This window comes from Schistocerca americana, chromosome 1 (assembly GCF_021461395.2).
Source record: "Schistocerca americana isolate TAMUIC-IGC-003095 chromosome 1, iqSchAmer2.1, whole genome shotgun sequence".
Classification (NCBI taxonomy): Eukaryota; Metazoa; Arthropoda; class Insecta; order Orthoptera; family Acrididae; genus Schistocerca; species Schistocerca americana.
This window is the reverse complement of record NC_060119.1, coordinates 1116572588-1116596869: the sequence shown is the minus strand read 5'-3', so window position 1 is coordinate 1116596869 and position 24282 is coordinate 1116572588. Positions and strand designations below refer to the sequence as shown.

The 24282-nt window shown below is 39.5% G+C and overlaps 1 protein-coding gene across 4 annotated transcripts in view; it reads right to left on the bottom strand.

The window, feature by feature from the left end:
- The window catches only part of LOC124618836 (PH and SEC7 domain-containing protein), an 814418-nt gene that overhangs the window by 188734 nt on the left and 601402 nt on the right, over window positions 1-24282 (bottom strand). For 3 of the 4 annotated variants that reach the window (XR_006980055.1, XM_047145380.1, XM_047145382.1), the window contains exons 5-6: window positions 19065-19424; window positions 9533-9754 (exon numbers count right to left, since the gene is read on the bottom strand). Coding sequence is in view for 3 of the 4 variants with exons in the window: in XM_047145380.1 (XP_047001336.1) it covers window positions 9533-9754; window positions 19065-19424 (582 nt within the window). In the remaining variant the exon portion in view is untranslated. The remainder of the gene's footprint in view (window positions 1-9532; window positions 9755-19064; window positions 19425-24282) is intronic. The other variant, XM_047145381.1, reaches the window with a different exon arrangement.

The window sequence follows — 24282 nt, the reverse complement described above, 5'->3', positions numbered from 1 at the left end:
TTTCTGTTTATATGTATGTCAAGGTCATGTGCTCTACACACCCTGTCAATATGAATCAAATTGGTGAGGGGAAGTTTGTACATTATCCTCATTAGCTGGACCATAATACACTACTTAATTTCCTGCACATTATCACAACTAGTTTTAGACATATGTTGGCATAAAATGTCCACATGCCAAAGGAAAACAATACAAATCACGTAATCTGCAACTGACTGAGGTAACTAGTGCTTGAAGTAGCAGAGTAATACAACAACACTGAACAGAAGGGCTGACAGAGTTCATTTCCTGATTCTGTGTTGCTATGGTAACTTTCTTTAAACAAATAGCAGCCATCACTTTGTTATTCTGATCCAGGTATAGAATATTTTGCAAAAAAAAGGACCACACAATAAGTTTCAGTAATATTAGGCAACTAAGTGCCCTATCTGAGCAGATGTTTAACACTGCACCAAGGTTTCAATTTCCCACTACTTGGTACCTACAGGGTGAAGATAAATAAGTCGCCAGGTCCAGCGATACTCCGAATTTGGTTTTGAAGAGAGCACTCTACAGCGTTGGCCCATTAGTTAACTTGTATTTAGCACGAATCTCTCACCCTCTCTTTCCCACTGCCATGTCCCAAGCAGATGGAGAACAGTGCAGGTGACTCCTGTATATAAGAAGGAAAGAGCACAGACCTGGGAAACTACAGCCCAAGATTGAATACAATAAATTTCACAGAGACACAAAGCTTTTGTCTACAAATCAGCATGGATTTAGATAGCAACACTCATACAAAACTCAGCTTGCATATTTCTCATATGATACCCTGTAAACCATGGATGAAGGGTAGACAGAGATTCCATATTCCTAGATTTCCGGAAAGCATTTGACACGATTCCCCACTGCAGACTGTTAACAATGACCTGAGGCTATAATAGGTCCCCCTCACATGCGAGTGACTCAAAAACTTCTTAGGCTCATTTGAAAGTGTTGTGTTTACAATTATGATAGGAAAAATATTAGCTGCTAACCACTCACTGTATGCATCACGAGGTTGATGGAAAATGGGTGTCCACAGGTGCAGAGATCAACCTTCTATGTGATGTATGTATTACACTTCACAAACAGACATCAATGATAGTCACAAAATGTTCAAAACAAACCATTAACTTGCACCATGAACATCTAATGAAAAATGGGTCAACACAGTGATCACCAATGTTCGCACCATCATGACTGAAGGCGAATTCCCTAGTACAAGTTATAAATCACACAAGGTATTCAGCTGTGTATCCACTCTTAGAGAATGCAAACAAAATCATATTGGAGTAATAGGCGACGAGAACTGATGGAGTGTGATGGCATGCAACCACATGCAAAACTGTCTGTTATGGGGCTTATCATGAAACTGACACTCCTTTAAGGCATAGCTGCAGATGATGTTATAATAAGTTTTATAAGCACACAAAAAAAACCATCCGCAGGCTGAATTTGTCTTGTGGTTTCAGGTGGTATGAACTGCAATACCACGTACTTTTCAGGATGGATAGTTTGCTCGGAAGAAGTTTGATTTTTGTATGCAGGCCAAAAATCAAGCAAAAGCAAGTTATTATGACCAGCTATTGGCCAAAAGCAGTGTTCATACCATAGTTGTAGTTCTTTTATGACCATTTTCCCCACTCTTGCTTGCTGTAATGTAAGTATTCCCTACTGCCTTTGCAAGATCACATACAGCACCTCCAACTTCTCTCAGCACAATAAATATCTTTCCAGTCAATTTACTGTCAAGATTAACAGCCACCATAATTGTATACAAATGCGTTAAGGCACCAATGTTGGTTCATCTAGAAACAACTCTCCTGGTACCTCTAATTTCAAGCATTCCATTCATATTCCAACTGGTTGGAGTTGACACTAAATACCTTACTGACCGATGGGGTAAGTTGGTTCATCTCAGCTACAAATTTTCAGGCTGATTCCACAGTTTACTGTGCATTGTCAAGTTGAATCTTTGTTTGAAATTTCGTTATCTTATGAGTTCCAACTTTGTAGCACTTTGACATCTTATGTGTTCCAATTCTGTAGCACTATTTGAAGTTCTGCCAACCATCCATTGCTTCCATTGAAATCACTGTAATGTACGTCGCGCGCAATTTGATGTGCATAATGTAATAGGTCACTACCATGCACATCCTGCAAACTATATCGAGCATCCTTGAAACATGTGAACACCAGTTTCTGTAACAAGTGAGTCTTCTCCTCCCTTGAATACCTATAGTTTTTCTTATGCAGTACACAGTCATATTGCTGCAAACTTATTCAAAATCTGTTCATGATTGGGTTTTACTAAGCTGCAGATGATCTTCCATGTACGTAATTATGTTTAATACCTGATACTTGTACAACAATTGTCCTCTACTACATTTCACTGGAGACAGGATTTGTGGCAGGCACCCTGTCCAACGAGGATGATGACCTTCATGGCTCTACACCTGTTTCAATATCACATTAACTTGTTAATTACTTATCATCATCACTGTACTCCTAATGTACATTGTTCGCACAGTCGACCGTACATGACACCACAAATTCCACTTACTCAAATTGCAGAAACGCTAATATTTCATCGGCCACTTCCTTCTCATTCTGCGAAATTCCTCGGTTTTGTTTCTGACGAAATGTCAACTTTGGCAACTGTTGTTGTACTCATGATGCAATGATTGCTTTGTTTATCGTAGCCACTGCTCTGCTTTGTATTAGCACTGTAGCACTGTTGTGACATGCTCATTGACTAAGCTGTTTGACTACACACTGTGCCCATCATTGGGTACCTCCAGTACTGCCCCCTGTTGCCATTAGCAGCCAATATTGTGATTGCATGGTAACAATACATTGGGCATCGAATGCCGTGATCATCACTGACCTTTGGCAACCTTGCAATCAAGGCGATTCCTTATCAGTAGATTATCCTGGATGGCAAATGTTCATCAGAAACAAGGGTATTGTCAAGAGTGCTCCAGGGAAGTGACAGAACCACTCTTATTCTCTACATACATAAACGACCAGACAGCTGGGGTGAAAAGAAATCTGTAACTGTCTGTTGATGACACTGTAGTGTAAGGGAAAGTGTCACCACTAAGGGACTGTAGGAGGATACATGTTGACTTAGCAGAATTTCTATTTGGTACAATGAATGGCTTGTTCTAAATGTACAAAAATGTATGTTAATCCAGATGAGAAGGAAAACCAATCCTCAACCGTTCAAAATACAATATTAGTGGTGTGCTACTTGACACAGTTTGTGATTAAATGTCTAGGTGCCACAGTGCAACAACAATATGAAAAGGAACGTGCACTGTAGTAGGAAAGGCGAAAAGCCAACTTTGATTCACTGGATAAATTATGAAAGTGTAGCTCATCTATAAAGGATGTTGCGCATGAAACACTAGTGCGAACCATTCTTGAGCACTGCATAAGTGTTTGGGACCCTCACCACCAGCTCATATTGAAGGAAGACATTGAAGCAAGTCAGAAGTGTGCTGCAATATTTGTTACAGGCAGGTTTGATCAACATTTGACAATTATGGAGATGATTTATGAACTCAAATAGGAATTCCCAAAAGAAAGGCAATGCACTTTTCATGAAATACTGTTGAGAAATGTAGAGAACCTGCATTCACAGCCGACGGTAGCACGATTCCACTGTTGCCAAAGCAGATTTTGTGTAAGGACTGTGAAGGCACAGTAAGAGACACCAGGACTCATACGGAATCATATGGACAGTTGTTTTTCACTCAGTCCATTTGCAAGTGGAAGAAGAAAAGGAATCACCAATAACCATATGAAGTACCCTCTGCCTAGCACCATATATTAGCTTGTGGAGTACATACACAAATGCAGAAGTAGGCGTAGTTATAGAAATGAAACTCAACTGACAAAATTTAGAAGGTGGGTCAGGGATGCTTTCTGGGTGTTTTGGTGTAAGGGAGCTTTTATCTCCAGTGGTTGCTTAGGGACTAATAACACAAGGGTGAAAAATAAAGTGAGCATTACTGCTGTAAACAGCACAAACTGTGACCGAATGGAACAAGTTTGTTTCCAAAAAAGAAACACAGCACATACCATGAACATCTGCACTGTTGTGCAAATATTTTCAATGCAATAAACATATACATGGAGGTAAGAAATCAACTGAAATGCAATTACTCTGTAACTATTCACCGTAGACTCCTTAAAATACCCCCTTGCAACCTCTGAAATTTCGTCAGTGTAGTTCAGATTCACCCTGCATACGTTCCAAACTCCACAGGAAGGAAGGTATAGTAGAGAACTAAACTTCACTATGGCCTCAGGTACGTTACTCTTTAAAAAAAGAGCAAAGAACATTTGCGTTAAAATTCCATTATATCCTTACTCCCAAGGTGGCAAGGGAGCACTGTTCCTACAGTGAGATGTGCTCGGATAGCTCAATAGTGTCCTCTAAAGCACACGTCTGGGTTCCAGTTTGGGTCTGTAATACAATTTAACTGGTCAAAAATGTACATCATCATCAGCAGCAGCAGCAACAGCAGCAGTGTATTGTCCTTTCACTGGGAGAAGGCACCAAAAGTAGTCTTATGCAAGCAAAGACACCAACAATTGTCAATGATTATTTAGAATTGCCTTAAGAAATGTCAATGAGGATGATCGAGGAGATCCAAATTCACGTTTTTCTGAACAAAGATTGATTTTATATTGTGTCATTTTATTGACTACAAACAGACCTAAGTGATTTGTTTAAACACAATTTCCCCAGTATAACTGCCTACAACAACATGAATACTATTGTACTTTTTAGATTGTCCAGTCATCTGTGATATTACTCAGGACATGGGAAAAAAATGCAATGCATGACATTACAGTGTCACATATATGTCAAAATTATCGTAACAAACTGTTGATCAAACTTGTTACATAAAAATTTGTTGATCAAACTTTTTACATAAAAATTAACTTAAGTATATTATTAATCACTTTACTTCCTTAATTATGTCTCTTCTCAAACCAAATTCCACTTTTCCCACCCTTTTACTGTTCTACGTCCATATCTACATGTACCATGATTATAAAGAGATAGAAGTTGTTCACTTATACCAAATTCCTGACTTGCCAAGCAGCTTGAATTTCCAAAATACATGTAGCCATGCTACAAAATTAACACTGAAGCATCGGGCAACTACAAATCTAGCTTCCCTAAGCTTCACTAGAAGTCACACAATGTTCTCTTTGTAAGAAATCAATCATACCTCAGGAAGTGGAGTGGAAGAACAGGGAAAAATGATGCTTCAATCAGTTTACAGGCCATGGACACAAATGCACACCAAACAATCAAACAAGGGCATCACACTCTACCTTAAAACATTAAGGCACTAAGAAAACAAAAAGGCTGTCTAGATGCAAAATCTGATATAAATATAATAATCATATACACACTCACATTGCCCTGCATATTGCAAATCTGTAAAGGAAAGGTCTTTGCTGTATTATTTTATTTTTATACAAACAACAGAGGCAGCAGTCTCTCTCATGTTTGAAACAAAATTATTTATTTATATTTCATCTGCTGAATTCACACACAAATGCAATGCATACAGTACAATCAACTTGCCAGTTTTCTTAAGAAGTTGAAAATTATAAGTATTGCATGCTCACTAAGCAGCTTTTAAATTGAAGCTCTCCTGTAACTGTCTAAACAACTGGCCCAAGTTGTACCACAGTCAAGTTACTGGTAGAAAATTCTTACTACCACATTAACACACTTATAGCATAAAACTGTTAACAGAAGAGATTAGAAAGATTAGATTAGTACTTGTTCCATAGATCACGAATACGACACTTCGTAACAGTTATGCCAACAAACTCAGACACACATGGCTAATTCTATATCCCCACTACCCACTGCAGGCAGCATCGCTACTCATGAAAGTCATACTTCAAAGCCCAAAGTGCGAGAAGAATTGTTTGTGTGTGTTTGTGTGTGTGTGTGTGTGTGTGTGTGAATCATTTCTATATCTGACAAAGGACTCTGTCTGATGGCTTCATAAACAACAGTCTACTTTTAAATGTGTGTATCTGCAACTCAATGCCACTTCTACATAATGAGTAGCATTTTATCCTAATTCTTATTGTTATTAACTAATGGATTTGATTGTCAGTATATGAGAGAATCTGGGGGCCAAGGAGTTGGATTTAACCTTTGCAAAACATGTTTTAGCAGAAAATTATTTGTAGGATGGACATTATAATGTTCTACATATTGTTAAGAAAAGCAGGAAGATGACACTATTGGAATTATTTGAAATCAATAAACACACAACACTGAGAGCTGGCTTCATTTTAGGTAAATAAATACAATAAACTTTCTATGCTGCTTCCATCCTTCTGTTCAATTAGGTTTTGGCTATCCATGTGCAAGAGAACCAGATTACAGTACTAAAATCAACTGTTATTATTAATTTTTAAATGTAACGATTCCCTCCATAAGATACCTGTACCTGTATCACTAACAACTCTGTAAGTGAATGTAATTTTATCTGTGATTTCAACATAGAATTGCCACTTGATGACTGTCTAAGCATCCAAAAATCAATTTTTGAGTACTGCAGAAGACCAAGAAAAGGTTTCCTTCTTATGTTAAAAAACACAATAAGAAAACAGTACTGAGCAAGTCTGACAACTCATAAAAACAGCCACAGAAGACAAAAAATACATGAAGGTGGCAAAAACAAAGGTTTTATAATATACACATAACATGAGATTGGCATAAATGCTTTGCAACAAGAGCCTACATTCAAAATGTTGGATGGTAGGAACCCTCCACTAGCTTGCACAAGAGCAATGAACAAGAAGATCCAAATTCTTAAGGTCTAAAAATTGCTTTAGGTTTCATTAAGTTTAAAAGAAATCTTATTGTTCTAATTTTGTGGTAACAGAAGCTGTTTAGGTGTTCCAAAGTGCAGGAAACAGTGTTGGAACATATCTGTAACATAGTGGCATCTAACAAATAAAATTTTGCACAATACATTACTATACTTTCAGGAAGACTGGAAGGACAGTTACCCACTTATTCACAGATGAAGTAAAAAGCAATGAACACTGGGGAGAAGTAACAAATCTGAATTAGCGGACATTTTCTCAAGCTAATTATAATAATAATAAAGAAATAAAAATACTAACAAAGAGATAGAGGGGCTGGCCAGTACTTACCTCAGCTCAGTACAGCCGATAGATACACATAAAACAGAACTGAAAATTTACATTCCTAGCTTTCGGAACTTTGTTCCTTCATCAGGGAGGAGAGAGAGGAAAAAAGGGAAGAAGGGAAAGTGGATTCAGTTACTCACAACCCAGGTTATGAAGCAACAGGGAAAGGTAAACAGGGAGGGTAGCAAGGATGGAGGCATGGTTGTCAGAGGGAAGCCAAAGATATTCTACTGTAAGTACTGTGCCAGCTTCAAACCAAAGAGGATGCATACAGAAGTAAAGAGGTATATAGTATAAAGATAAACACAACTATGTAGGATGAAAAGATGTGTGAATTGCTAAAGAGGAAAGGGAAAGAGGAGAAGACTGAAGAGTGAATGGGAGTGAGGTTGTTTAACGTAGGTTCAGTCCAGGGGGATGGCGGGATGAAAGGATGTGTTGGAGTGCAAGTTCCCATCTCCGCAGTTCAGAGGGACTGGTGTTGGGTGGGAGAAGCCAAACGGCACATACGGTGTAGCAGGTTCCTAGGTCCCTAGAATTATGCTGGAGGGCATGCTCCGCTACTGGGTATTGGGCATCTCCTAGGCGGACAGTTCTTCTGTGTCCGTTCATGAGCTCAGCCAGTTTAGTTGTTGTCATGCCGATGTAAAAGGCTGTGCAGTGCAGGCATGTCAGTTCATAAATGACATGTGTAGTTTCACACGTAGCCCTGCCTTGAATTGTGTATGTTTTACCAGTAGCGGGGCTGGAGTAGGTGGTTGTGGGGGGATGCATGGGGCAGGTTTTGCAGCGGGGTCGGTTACAGGGGTAGGAACCGCTGGGTAGAGAAGGTAGTCTGGGAATATTGTAGGGTTTAACAAGGATGTTACGGAGGTTAGGGGGGCGACGAAAGGCAACTCTGGGTGGTGTGGGGAGAATTTTGTCAAGGGATGATCTCATTTCAGGGGTTGACTTGAGAAAGTCATATCCCTGGCGGAGTAATTTGTTGATGTTTTCGAGGCCAGGATAATATTGGGTGACAAGGGGGATGCTTCTGTGTGGTCTGGGGGTAGGAACATTGTTGTTGGACGGGGAGGAATGTATTGCTCGGGAAATCTGTTTGTGGACAAGGTCTGCAGGATAGTTGCGGGAGAGGAAAGCACTGGTCAGGTTATTGGTGTAGTTGTTGAGGGATTCGTCACTGGAGCAGATACGTTTGCCACGAATACCTAGGCTGTAGGGAAGGGAGCGTTTGATGTGGAAAGGATGGCAGGATCCAGGAAGATGGCTTGGGTTTTGGAGAAGGACCAGGTGAAATTCCTCCAGCATAAACTAAACTGGCTGAGCTCATGAACGGACACAGACGAACTGTCCGCCTAGGAGATGCCCAATACCCAGTAGCGGAGCATGCCCTCCAGCATAATTCTAGGGACCTAGAAACCTGCTACACCGTATGTGCCGTTTGGCTTCTCCCACCCAACACCAGTCCCTCTGAACTGCGGAGATGGGAACTTGCACTCCAACACATCCTTTCATCCCGCCATCCCCCTGGACTGAACCTACGTTAAACAACCTCACTCCCATTCACTCTTCAGTCTTCTCCTCTTTCCCTTTCCTCTTTAGCAATTCACACATCTTTTCATCCTACATAGTTGTGTTTATCTTTATACTATATACCTCTTTACTTCTGTATGCATCCTCTTTGGTTTGAAGCTGGCACAGTACTTACAGTAGAATATCTTTGGCTTCCCTCTGACAACCATGCCTCCATCCTTGCTACCCTCCCTGTTTACCTTTCCCTGTTGCTTCATAACCTGGGTTGTGAGTAACTGAATCCACTTTCCCTTCTTTCCTTTTTTCCCCTCTCTCCTCCCTGATGAAGGAACAAAGTTCCGAAAGCTAGGAATGTAAATTTTCAGTTCTGTTTTATGCGTATCTATCGGCTGTACTGAGCTGAGGTAAGTACTGGCCAGCCCCTCTATCTCTTTGTTAGTATTTGTTTCACATCTTATATGAGATTTTCCATTAATCATTTAAAGAAATAAAAACATATTTATTCACTGATAATTAAATTTTTTACCCTATTCAGAGTGTATGTGGCAAGTTAATGATATTTCAAATTATTCTGTTAGCCTGAATTAATATGGTATAAAACATGATTTATCTCCAAAACAATAAACAACTGTAATGTTAAGATACATACAAACAACAAGTCACAGTTATAAAACTCGACAAGACTTGAAGCACTGTATCAAAATCTATAAGCCTTAATTTTTTGCTCTGATGTGATGGCAATCAATAGGCAAAGAATGCTATATCCACTAACCTGATAGCCTGAGAACTCTGGAGTAGTGGCTGGCGTGCCATCCATTACGGCATTCGTGCGAGGTGGACCTTGCACTTGGATGACAATGCGATGTTCAGCTGTTTCCGCAGCCGTCATCGCGTGGCTGTTGCGCTCACTGGCAAGCAACGTCGAATCGCTGTCGCTCGGATCGCTGACCTCCATTAGGTCCCGCGCGCTCAGTATGTCTAACGTCTCCTCCTCCTGCCACAAGTGCCACACTCACAAGCCATCTGCCAATCAGCAGTTACTTAGTATCCAATGCAATAAGCAACTACACTTTCAATATTTGATTCATCATTAAAGTCACGTACACTGAATGAAACAGAATCTGTTACACCAGGAACACCTTGACCGAATGCTACCAAACTGATACTTGAGGATTTACATGCCTGTAAGACACTTACATTTAACTCTCATCTTTATGCGAGTTTACTTTCAGTGCAGAAAAAAGTTATTATTGCAGGTAAAGAACGGATCGAGTACATTACGGTTGCTCGTGTGCCCAATGTTACTAGAACTTTTCAGGTGGAGATCGCAACATCACATGCCCATAATGGCAGCTTATCGGCATCTTTCAGACTCGGAGAAAGGTTGAATCATTGGCATGAAGGACACGGGAGCATCACATTGACAGATCACAGAGACAGTTGGCTGTAGCACAACAACTGCAGAATGAGTGGTGACATGATGGACTCAGAACAACAGGGTGGCAAGAAGAGTCAGCATGGGATCATCCAGAATGACTACACCATGAAAAGGTCATAGGACTGTTTGACTGGGTCTGACAAATGGTTGACTAACAACAGCTGAAATCCAGGCAGAGGTTGCAGGTAGAGTGTCACTAATAATTGTCAGGAGCAGGTAACAGGAAGCTGGGTGAGGTCTCGAGTTTCTGTGCACCATATCACAACAGACTCCTATGTGATGTAAAACCAGAATCAACATGGAAATGAAATGGCATTCTGTGGTATTTCAAGACAAGTCTCACTTTTGTTTACTATGTTTATGTAGATGATCAGGTGGAATGTCACCAGACGCAACAATTTCTGAGACTGACAGCTATGGATTTCCTGAAATTGTGGTATGGTTAGCTACTGGATATGAAAACAGAACTGATTTTTGTATTGCTGAAGGGAGGCTGAATCCTTGCCAGTATGTGGCAAGAATGATAAATCCCGTTGTCATTTCCTTTATTAGTTCCAAATGACATATTCCAGCACGATAATGTATAATTCCCCATCGTACATCACACCAAAAACATCTTAGAGAATGTACGGATTCTCCACTGACCTGCCCTATCCCCCATTTTTTCACCCATGTAGTATGACTGGAATGTGATGGGAAAGTGTATTCTTTCGTACCAGGCTCCAGCCAGCAATTTTTATGAGCTGATATCGATGACAGACATCAGTTCTGAATGGAGTGAAAGCTTAATCATTTAACAACCATTACAGAATGAACACCTCCACAAATTTTGTTAAACAACAAACTGGTGCTTCATGGTATAACACTTTACATTTACATCAGTACATTCAAGCAAAATCCTTACTCTGAGTTGAAAATAAAGTACTTTCAATAAACTTCACAGTGTAACTGAAATCACAAAATGAAAATTGAAAATTTCTAAAAAAATAGTTTTCTGTTTTTTAATATGTGTCTTGTTATTATGATAACAAATATCACAAAGCAGCAGCAACCCACAGCAATTTAGGCAAGGTTACAATTTTTTGTTTAAAATAACATCAGAAAACCCTTTGAGGATAGTCCACCATTGCTTCACAGAATTCTGAAAGAATAATGCAACAGGTATTGCTGCTGTTTCCACATTTGCAGCCACAAGTTAGTACATAAGCAGTCCTGCAGTTTTCTAAAATTTTCATAAATGAATACTTGAATTGAGAAGCATTAGTACTATAGACTGTGTTTATTATTAATGAATTTTCAATAGGACAACGAATTATGTAATTTTCTTTCAGCACTGTATTACCTTCAACCACTTTGGGATTCCTGGAGGTATGAAAATGAGAAACAGTCCCATCTCTCCATTTTTTCTTCTGTTGTAAATGTATTTTTACGTTTAATTTAATACAGAATGGCATCAGTGGTCAGAAACTACTGCTTCATTAATCATTACAATTCACAACATATTTTTATCTAGGAGACTTACAAACATTAAACACTTTATAATGCTACGTTTTGTTGTTTTTGTCATAATCACAATGTTTTTCTCCAGTGTGAAGACTGGTTTCATACAATTCAATGATCAAAACTTTTCTGCTGTCATCCTCTATGATTTTAGAAAATACAACCTGTCACCGCATCCAGAAATGTTCCTGGCTGGCTTTTCCAGAAGATGGGTGATTGCTACATAGCTTTCTGTGTGAAACAAACTGTTTTGACTTGCCACCCAAACACCCTGATCAGCTCTTTTGAATCTACAAATGAAGGTGACAGCGAATGTATCTGCAGCTACCACTGATATTATCGTGTAGCTGTATATCATGTTAGTGAAGGACCACAAAACTGAGTAGATGTCTTTCGATTTCTGTATCGAACCCACTCTGATCCATATTGTGTAAATTCTATCGACCGTTCCTAATAATAGCTCTGGTTTGTGCAACAAACTTTTCACGTGCAATAAGTAACCAGTTTCATTATCCAGCTTTTCAGTTGTGGCATCATGTGTTCTTTTTTGTGACACAATACCATGTTCTTTTTGAAAATGCACACTCATCCAACAGCTGCTTTAAACCTTTTCAGTTCCACCTCCAGTATGGTTTAAAACGCCCCACTGAAGTATATTAATGTTGTGGCTTGTCATTGTTTTCTAAATGCATTATTAAATTTATCTAGACAGATTGTGTTGATCTTGGAAAACTTTTGTTGGTGTGTACCTCCATTTTCAAAGTACTTGCTCCAAATGTACAGATTCTTTCTTTGTTTTAATGATTTAAAGTCTTTCTTTATACTTCTGAAAGACAGATTTCCTTTCCACTTTTCCAAAAGGCAACAGCTCATTTCATATACTCCTGTTATGGACAAAGGCAAAGTGATATTCGACGCATTTACATCTTTACAGCAGGCTTCACCACCACTTACTTCCTCATTTTCACATATCTGTTCACTGTACCAATGACATGTTCAACAAATGTGACTGTGGTGTAAAGGCAGCTTCGTTATCATCATCCTTTTGTGCCTCATTATCATCACCCTCTTGTAAGTATTGAATGTCAGTCCACTATTTTGCTTTACATCTAGCACATCTTCATCTGTGAAGCCGTCTACAATTTCTGCAATGACATTGAAAATATAAACAATAGCACAAAGAAAAACCCGTGTATTTTCGTTTGGCTTGTATAAAAGTTGGTCAATCAGCAGATACCAACTTTTCCCAGTCACGACTTTTAGGAGTTGTTCTCCTTTGACATTCGGAAGTTGCAATGTAACATTCATTGTGTACTGCTCCTGGATGTGGTTCATCAACATTAAAAATGCAAACCGCTCCACTGTATTGCACTTTGGGCTTGATGACGAGGTAGTTGCAATGTAGTGGAGAGAGTGAAAAACAATTGCACTCATATGTTTAAAACCTTTACTTTCAGAAGATGCACACTCATCCAACAGCTGCTTTAAACCTTTTCAGTTCCACCTCCAGTATGGTTTAAAACGCCCCACTGAAGTATATTAATGTTGTGGCTTACTATCATATTTATGGCCCAAATTTTCACGTTGGGTTGACTGCTGAAACTGACACCCAGCAGGTGTGCTCTTTTCTCCTTAAAATATGAGGTCAAATTGGTGGCTTCTCCTTGTGAGTATAGAAAGGAATAATATCACCAAACAAATGAATGCTGGACACATATCTTATGCAAACGTTCATGACTAGATCGAGTTGTCTCGAGTTTTCACTATTTGCACTGTATTCAGCTACATCACAGTAGTAATCATTTGGCATGACCAAATATAGAACAAATTTCTGTTTAATTTGAGGTGGAAATATTTTTCAAAATTTCTGGACTGTAGGAAGGCAGGGGAGAGATTTCTTGCAAGCTGCAACAGTTTTGTCCTTCCCAGATCAGATGATCATCCTAGACTATGCCAAGGTTATCTAATGTTTCATGAAAATGCCCACTGATCATCTTTCAGTGAAACATGAGAGTGACCTGTGACTTCAGGCGGATTAAACCCAGATTTTGTGCCCATCGTGATACAGAACAAATACCATCATTCATAGCTGATACAGCAGTAGCGACATTGTTAGACACTTGTGCACAACTCAAAACTGTCAGCATGAAAGTGGTAGTTACAAAAATGGCGTATAGATGAAATATTGTAGATACACAAAGAGAAAAGCAACAGACAAACGACGAAATCCTGAGGGACTCTGGAGAACACATTTTTCCATGATGACTTGACCCACAGATGACTCACTACATCTCTTTCTGAGGTAGCTGTTGAACCATGGTATTGCACTGTTTGAGAAATTCAGCTGTTTCATTTTGGTAAGTTATATATTGAAATAAATAATATTGAAAGCCTTGCTGAAATCAAGCAATGTTAAAACGGTAGCTTCACCTCTGTCCATAGCGTCTTAGGTGTTGTCAGTTTTACTTAGGTTACGGGAAATTCAGTGTAGTTTGGTGCAAACTCTTCCGGAAGAATGATCAGTGCTTAATGTGCTTTCATTATCTTCCGCGTGTGGTCAATTTCACATGAATGATTGTTATGAGTGCCCCACCTGTTGTTTTTCCTCACATCTCGTCATCTGTAAACTCTTCATTACTTAAGAATAATCACACTGTCCACAAAAAATGTAAGGACAAATTTATTTATGGTGATACAGATGCCCAATCAAATAAAAATTTAATAAATAAATAAATAATATAAATGCAAAAGATAATTTTTATTTTACCTGGAGTGAGTATATTCAAAACAACAACCACCATCCTACCTTCCAGATTTATTATTGAACTAATCGCAACTGAACAAGTTTGATTTTGTCCTCATCAAAGCTGTTTGAATTAAGTTCTCTAACAATAATCACAGAAGCAGGCTGTCAAAAACAATTGATAGCATTAGCTGTGTTATTGACCCCTACAGCAACATGTGGCACAGTTTGGAGAAGGGTATGAAAGGGATCCTCTGCAAAACTCCTCTCATCATGGTCAATGGTGTGGTTTTCAATAGATTCTTCGAAATAATCATCTGTAAAGCACTCAAATGAACTTTAACAACAGCCTCTTGCAGACATCTGTCCTAGCTCTACAGGTTGTTTATTTTAACTTTGTTGTTGTTGTTGTTGTTGTGGTCTTCAGTCCTCAGACTGGTTTGATGCAGCTCTCCATGCTACTCTATCCTGTGCAAGCTTCTTCATCTTAACTTTGGACTACCTAATATCTTGAGAGATAAGCCCCCCAGTTTTATTGCACTATTTTCCATTCGTGGCATATGGCACTGTAGTCCACAAAATTGAATTTGCCCGCGAAAGGCAAAGGTCCTGAGTTCGAGTCTCGGTGCGGCACACAGTTTTAATCTGCCAGGAAGTTTCATATCAGCACACACTCCGCTGCAGAGTGAAAATCTCATTCTGGACCAAATGTCACAGATGTAGCCCTAGAAATCCTTTAGTAGTTCTTTAATAATTATTTTTTTCAAAAAACCTTTTACCAACTATTTTATGCCCTTAGTGGCTCAACTTCCAAAAAGGCTGAAACTTTTTTTTTCCCTGACAGAGAAATCAAATACCAGTTTTTGTAGTTACAGCTTCAAAATTCCCTTAATAATGACACACTTCCAAAAAGCCCTTCATCCTCTATTTCACCTCCTTAGAAGTGGGATTTTGGACAATCCACTCTTAAACGATGCCTACAATATAAGATCCACACTCTCTCCAAACATCAAGTTTCTATCCTTAGCGGTTTGGGATGGGCAATGAAGAGTCACTCTGTCGGTCGGTGTGACCCTACCTCACCCCCTTAGGGGCTGACTTTCCAAAAACAGTAAAACTTGTATTTTCTCCACCTGCAACCAAGAAGCCAAACACCAATCTTCAAAGATTTAACTTTAAAAATGCTTTCATAAAGAAATATTTTCTTAAAACATTTCACCCCCTATTTCACTCCTTAGAGGTTGAATTTTCAAAAACTGTGACACGTGTACATTTTATTTCTAACAGAGAAGCCAAATACAAATTTTCATAGAATTAGCTTCAAAAATGCTTACAAAATGAAATATTTCTATAAAAACTTTCATCCATTTCTATAAAAACTTTCATCCCCCATTTCACTCTATAGGGGCTGAATTACCAAACAAAGTGAAACTTTTTTTTCTTTTTGACTGAGAAGCCAATTTTAATTTTTGACTGATTTATCTTTGAATATGCTTTCATAATAATTTATTTTCATAAAAAAATCTCATCCCCTACTTCACTTCATTAAGAGATCAATTTACAAAAACACTAAACATGTATTTTTTTTTTTTTATTTGTAACTGAGAAGTCAAACGCCAATGTTTATAGATCTAGCTTCATAAAATACTTTACTTATTCTTTAATAATGACTATTTTCAAAAAAAAAAAAAAAAGCTTTCACCCACTATTTCATGCCCGTGGGATTAAATTTCCAAAAATGCTGAAACACATATTTCTTTACTTCTGAGCAAGAAACCAAATACCAGTTGTCTTAGGTGTAGTTTCAAAACTGCCTTAATAGCAACATTTTTCAAAAAAAAGTCCTTCATCCCTTATTCCCCCCCTTGCGGTTGGTGTTTTGAAAAATCCTTTCTTAAACAACAACTGCAGTATAAGATCCACACCTTCTCAAAACTTCAAATTTCTATCCTTACCGGTTTGTGGTGGGCAATGATGAGCCACTCAGTCAGTCAGGACATGGTCTTTTATACACTGAAGCGCCACAGAAACTGGTATAGACATGCGTATTCAAATATAGAGGTATGTAAACAGGCAGAAGATGCCACTGCAGTTGGCAAAGCCTATATAAGACAAGAAGCATCTGGCACAGTCGTTAGATCAGTTATTGCTGCTACACTGACAGGTTATCAAGGTTGAGTGAGTTTGAACATGGTGTTATAGTTGGCACACAAATGATGGGACACAGCATCTCTGAGGTACCGATGAAGTGGGGATTTTCCTGTACAACCATTTGATGAGTGTATTGTGGATGTCAGGAATCAGGTAAAACATCAAATCTCTGACATCACTGTGGCTGGAAAAAGATCCTGCAAGAACTGGATCAACGACAACTGAAGAGAATTGTTCACCATGACAGAAATGCAACCATTCCGCAGATTGCTGCAGATTTCAATTCTGGGCCATCAACAAGTGTCAGCGTTTGAACCATTCCATGAAACATCATCGATATGGGCTTTACGGGCCGAAGACCCACACATGTACCCTTGATGAATGCAAGTCACAAAGCTTTACATCTTGCCTGGGCCCGTCAACACCAATATTGAACTGTTGATGACTGGAAACATGTTGCCTGGTTGGATGAGTCTCATTTCAGATTGTATTGATGGATGGATGTGTAGATGTGTATGAGTATGGGGACAACCTCATGAATCCATGGACCCTGATTATCAGCAGGGGACTGTTCAAGCTGGGGGTGGCTGAGTAATGGTGTGGAGCATGTGTAGTGTGAGTGTTATGGAACCCCTCATACATCTAGATATGACTCTGACAGGTGAGACGTATGTAAGCATCCTATACGATCACCTGCAGCCATTCATGTCCATTGTGCATTACAACGGACTTTGGCAATTCCAGCACGACAATGTGACACCCCACATGTCCAGAATTGCTACAGAGTGGCTCCAAGAAGATTCTTCTGAGTTTAAACACTTCCACTGGCCACCAAACTCTCCCGACATGAACATTATTGAGCATATCTGGGATGCCTTGCAATGTGCTGTTCAAAAGAGATCTCCACCCCCTTTGTACTTTTCCGGATTTATGGACAGTGCTGCAGGATTCATGGTGTCAATTCCCTCCAGAATTATTCCAGACATTAGTCGAGTCCAAGTCATGTTGTGCTGCGGCATTTTTGCATGCTTGCGGGGACAGGTGCACCACTTTCTTTCGCTCTTCAGAGTATACAGACACGCCGAAAACCATCTCACAGAAGTTTGGACCTGCCAATGATTCAACCCTGGAAATAAGTTGAAAATACATAGAGGACACTGAGAACATCTTGACAAAGAACCTAAAAATTACTGGGAAATGCTTTCGCCATTGGAGATTGCAACTCTGTGTCACACAAACAGAAATCTCTATATTCCACTTGAACAACAGAACTCAGTATTTACTTTCAGAACAAACTATAGTCTCACAATCAACATTCAAAATATCTAGGTAACGCCCTCAACAAATTACTGAGCCTCAAGAATCTTCCATCAAACACAGCTGCCAAATCAGAACTCACAAAATCTTGCAGAAACTTGCTGGCACTTCACAGGGGTCTTCAGATGTCATGCTATGGACTTCAGCTTTGGGTCTTGTCTATACAGTAATAGATATTATGCACCTCTTTGGCTCAATGGTACTCACACTAGTTGCATCCACATCCAACAAAATCAAACTGTGTGTCCTATAAAATGCATAACGAAGGCAACTTCAACCTATAAGCAATATAGTTCCTCCCCGTCTGCAATGACAGAACTCACTCGTTAGGGAATTCATAAAGATTGAGAACAACGCTCTTCCACAAATCCAGAGAGAGAACTAGACTGCATTCTAGATAAACATCCTTAGAGACTGCACCAACTCTGGATGAAAACTGATCGCTGGGAAGAGGAGTGGAGCAAACAGGAACCCTATCTCCCCCACCCCCTACCTCTCATGAAATGCCTTGCCTCACGATGACACCACCCAGATTTGGCAACCCTCACAATGTCTAGTCTACCCTAAACAGAATACAAACAAACCTTGGCAGATGTGCTGACTCATATAGATGGAGAAAACCAGAGTCTCTCAAGCGCAATTGTGGAGCTGCTAGGCAAACATATAGTTTATGCCCACAATGAGAGCCTTCACTTGTGACTGCTCTAAAGTCCTGCATGCTACCAAAAAGGCAGTGGCATACATCAGCAATAAGGTTATTCAGCTTCAGTTGTGTTCCCATATATTTTGTGGTTTTGTATATTTTATGTATTTTTATATCTTTTTTTCTTTTTGCATTACCTGTATCACTAATGCTTGTATTGTCAATTATTTATATGTACTTATTCAGGTGATGCAGTACACCATATCCTAATAACACAAAAAATATTATAAGAACATAGTACATGTAATCAACATTCTCTAAGAGGAAACTGTATGTAGTTAATTAAGAATGAAACATGGACTGGCACATAATAACTGACATGACACTTAAGCAAATTTGGAATGTTATCAAATTCACAGGCCACCACTATATTTGAAATTTATCTTATACAAGTCTAAATTGGATAACGATAATAACTTCAATAAAGTATGTAGTACAGAACGAACCCATACCTGGAAGTCGGGGCTAGAGATGTTGGAAACTGCTTCAGACTGCGAGAGGTCACCGTTAAGGGGTGGACCGTGCCCCCCGCCACCAGGTGGCAATGAAGATGCAGGTGTAGGTGCTGTGTTGCTGGAATTGCTCGACATGACGGACGAGCTGACAGAGGTCGGGGAGTTGGGGCTGACCTCGCCAGAGCTGCTGTCACTCCGCGCATTGTATGTCCATACTATGCGCTCGGCAGCAGCAGCAGCCGTACCAGATGGGGACAAAGCTCTTGCTCCTGAAGCCATACCTGCACCACCTGAAGTGGGTGTTCCACCGCTGTCTGCATGTGGATCCAACAATGTGTTCAGTGAGGATGTCACATCCTACAACACAGTAAAAATCTGTAAGTTAGTGTAGTTCAGCAGCTAGCACAGCAGGATTACACTGTCACTGAAAAATTATATTTCAATTTTAATTTGTTTTCTCCGGTTCTATAGGACTATAGCTACTCACTTTTGAAACAAGTCATTGTACAATGCAATGAATAAAATTATAAAAATCTAGAAAATTAATGAAGGACATGAGAACAAAACAACAGCATTAGTACATACAAATAAGTAACATTTTACAAGAGACACTGTACTACTTTGAGGAACTCCTGTAGAGAATAAAAGGATATGCCACAATTAAGCCTCTCAACTAATATTTGAAAATGTGTGGTTTATCTTCATATGTCATAGAAGCCTACTGCAAATAGTACCTGAACATACCTGTTTATAAAATGGTGTAAACCCAGGCCTGATTATTCTTCTGTCCAGTGTTCACCATACCAAGCTTCAGTCACTTGTGAATGACTCTATGTTACTACAACCTATGATAGAATTTGACATAGCTGGATGAAAAGATGCAATGTAAACCAGCTTCCATTTTTCAGACTTGGTGGCTGTAATGCTGATTTTTACAATAATCACAGACCCACTCAGTTTCTGTACAAGACCCTGGATATATTTTCTAGAAAGCTTTTCATCTATCTCCAGTCCTACGAATTTGAAATATTTTTTTCACTTACTATCTGAGCATCTTCTTGTATTAAAATGTCAGGCTGTAAAGGATAGTCAGCCTCAGATAGTCAAACTCATTAATGACACAAGGCACCCAAGCTCCTATCATACAGTGAAAAAAAGTGAAAAACTTATTTCCTATCCATGATATTGTGGCAATGAGGGAAGGAACATTACTTTGACACCAAAATACACTCACACTCACAGAAAAAGGAATCGCAACACCAACAAGGAGTTATGCAACATATACACCCAAAAGACAACGTCTATTCAAATTTTGCACCAGTCACATAACAGTGGCACTGGTAGTGCCACTATGGGGATGCAAATCGGGTATCCTTTAAAAACTTGCTGTAACAGTCGTGAGCATTGCTTACCTTTGAGACTGGACAGGGTTGAGTTGATGGTGGTCAAGAATGCCTTCACCCTTTCCAGTCCAAGTATTCTACTCACTGCATTCTCCAAAACTCTTATTTATTTTATGGATGTAAGAATGTAAGGCATTACAGTTTATTGTGCTACTGTTCTAAGAAAATAAAGTGCAATATGACTTCACTTGACAACTTTATTATCTTTTACACTAGTTTTTGAAACTATATTGGTGTCCGTTTATGGTTGTTTATTATTTGTTTCTGTATAGCATGCTTAAAACATTCTGGGTGAAGTCCTGGCTTCCTCTTGCAAGTTTCGCAGTACAAAATTGCTTCTCTTTTTCCTCCTTTCTCCTTGCGTTTGCTGCATACCATGCATTCCTTTGTCAATTTTTCTTTTGATTCTGCATTATAAAATGCATCTTTCCATTGAATTTATCCTCAATGTCAGACGATGATAGTCTTCCTCTTTTCACTGAACTTTTATTTCTCACGTGGCCGACTAGCTGTCTGACTAGATCTAGATTTCTTCTCTGTACAAAAGGGGAGTCTGCCGTTGTTCTCCACATTCAATTTTGTCTATCAAGTAGAGAATATAACTATTCACAACAGCAACTTCAATCAGCAATAGGCGTAATTTTTTCCACCACTGGTAAGACCACCTTGTAAAACCATAGCACCCACAGTACAGATCAACCCTGTCCACTCCTTCCATGAACTTCATGTATTCCAAAATAACACTGAGTTTCAGGAATCACACAGGGCTCTTTCTTCCTATAACCAGTGGCTCTCAGAACCAAAGAATGTACTCAACATAGTCACTAATATCTTGTCATGAAATGAAAGACAATTTTCATCTCACTCTGACAGGCACATAACTCACATCCAGCAAGGTTTTGTCATCTTCAAATCGCATGGGAAATCCTTCCTAAAAGTCATAACTGCACCTGTTCCATGAAATTTCATTTTGTGCCATTTCATAGCAAGATGAGGACTTATGTAGAACCTGCCTGTAAAAATGTGATATACTGAACAACCTCCACAAGCTAGCAATTGCTGTGCCAAATGAACCACTATTCAGGTTGCAAAAGGTAAATCAGGATGAATTAAACTTCGCTTTCACAATTTCACTAATATAATTTTCAGTCAAGAAGAGATGAAAATATTGATGTTCGGAGTTTAGTCTCACACAATTAGGAACGGTGAAACATTTTTGCGTGACAGAAAATTGAAATGTCACAAGTTCACCATCGCCATAACATTAAATTATCCAGGTATTTTGCTACAGGTTGCATCCCTTTATCATTGCCCACATTATGAGTACATTCTGATTCATTAGAACTAATATCACTGCACAGAAAGCAAGTTTCTTCCCAATTCCTTCCACTTTCATCACTAAATTCTGCTTCATCCTCAATGTCTTTGAGAATCCACATGGAAATATCATTTTTATTTACACATTTTCTGCCAACCACTATCCTATTACAAACAAGTGAATGCAATACACTTTAAGTCGTAAAATCTTCTTACTAAGTGCTGCCACATACCTAGCAAATTCCAACAATGGAGCGGGCGGAAAGCACAATAATGGAAATGTGTCAGACATTGTCTGACATGAGAGCTTAAGCAGAAAATTGTAATGTCTGATGTAGGTGAACAGAGGATCAGAAAGGAATAAGACAACAAACATGCCATTATTAACAACTTACTGAGTCTGAAAAGGTTGTGTAAGAGGGATACAAGAAGCTGGATGTTCCTTCTGCAATATTGCAGAAAGACTTGGCAAGAATGTAGCCACAGTACACGAATGCTGCCAACAGTGGTCACAAAAATGTACAGTCGCAAGAAGACTGGGCTCTGGACACCATGTGGCACTACAGAGAGGGAAGACCATCATGTTCGCCATATGGCTCTGGTACATCGTATTGCATCTGCAGCAACAATTCGAGCAGCAGCTGCCACCACAATGGCACAACTAGCTGTTACAAATTGGTTACTTCAAGGACAGCTCTGAGCCAGATGCCTTGTAGCCCGCATTACACCGACCCCAAACCACAGCCACTCGCGGCTTCATTGGTATCGAGAGAGAGCTCAATGGAGAGTAGGGTGGAATCTTGTTGTGTTTCCCACTGAAAGCTGGTACTGCCTCACTGTTAGTGGCGGCCATGTGTCGGTAAGGAAGAAGCGAGTTCTGGGCCTGCGACCAACCTGTCTGCACGCTAGATACACTGGACCTGCACATGGAGTTATTGTACAGGGTACAATTTAGTATGACAGCAGAAGCACTCTTGCAGGTACCCCACAGACACTGACAGCAAATTTGTACATAATTCGACCTGTTGTAGCGCTTTTCATGAACAGCATTCCAGGGCTTTTCCTGAAACAATAACATTCACCCACATATGACTACTATAACCCAACATGCTCTAAAGTGTGTTGACACGTTGTCTCAGGCTGATCAAACACACAATTTCTCTCTAGTCGGGCACATGCGGGACATCGTATGACAACTCCAGTGTCGTCTACAACCTATATTGACCGAGCAAGTGCAACAGGCATGGAATTCCATCCTACAAACTGATACCTGTCCAACACAATGCACAATGCACAGCCTGTCAGTTACACCTGTTATAAATGTACGAGCATTTCACGTTTACAATGGCTTATCTCAAGCTTACATTAACCTGTGATCTTGCAATGTTAATTACTTAAATATATTATAATGTAATCAGATTGATAAAAAAAATCTACTCACCAAGTGGCAGCAGGAAAACACACACATAAAAGAAGATAATACTATTTCAAGCTTTCGGAGCCAGTGGCTCCTTCTTCCAGCAGAACGGTTGAAGGGTAAGGAAGAGGGGAGAAGGAAAAGAACTGGAGAGGTTTAGGAAAAAGGGGTAGATTTCAGAAAAAAGTCACCCAGAACTGAATGTCACAGGACACTTACTGGACAGGATGCGTGAGAAAGACTGATTGTTGGGGCTGCACCAGATGAGATTTGAAAACCTGAGAGCTTAAAGGTGGAAGACAGGGTAATATACAAGACAGAGCGTACTGCAAAAACATTGTGTATGAATTAATAGGATCAAAAAGCTCAGTGTATAGTACGTACAAGGTGGGAGGGGGATGGCAAGAAATGAAAGATGCAGAAAACTAAAACAGAGAGAGAGGAAAGGAGTAGTTACTCTGAAGAAATGCTGAGACAGAAGAAATTAATGTAAATTAAGGGCATGTGGATGGCAAGAAGCAAGGACACATTGTAACACTGGTTCCCACCTAAGGAGTTCTGAGAAACTGGTGTCTGTGGGAAAAATCCAGATGTCACATGTGGTGGAAAAGACACAGGGGTCATGACTATTATGTTGTAGAGCATGCTCCGCAACAGGATATTGTGTGTTGCCCATATACACCCTCTGCCTATGCCCATTATCCTAACTGATAACTGGGTGGTATCAGGACATTGTAAAATCTCTAAATACATTTTCCCAATTAAATGTCACATGATCATATTGTGAATCCCATGCCACTTTCCTCGATGTTGATCTCGTCCTGACCAAAGGCCAGCTACATACTTCTGTCCACATTAAAACTACCAACAAACAACAATACTTACATTTTGACAGTTGCCAACCTTTCTATGTCAAAGTTCCCTCCCATACAGCATTGGCATTTGAGACAAACGTATTTGTTCAGATGCACACTCTTTACAGCAATACACTACCATTCTCAACTCAGCCTTCATGGACGTAATTACTCCACCAACCTTGTTCAAAAGCAGATTTCCTGGGCCATCACATCTAATTTTG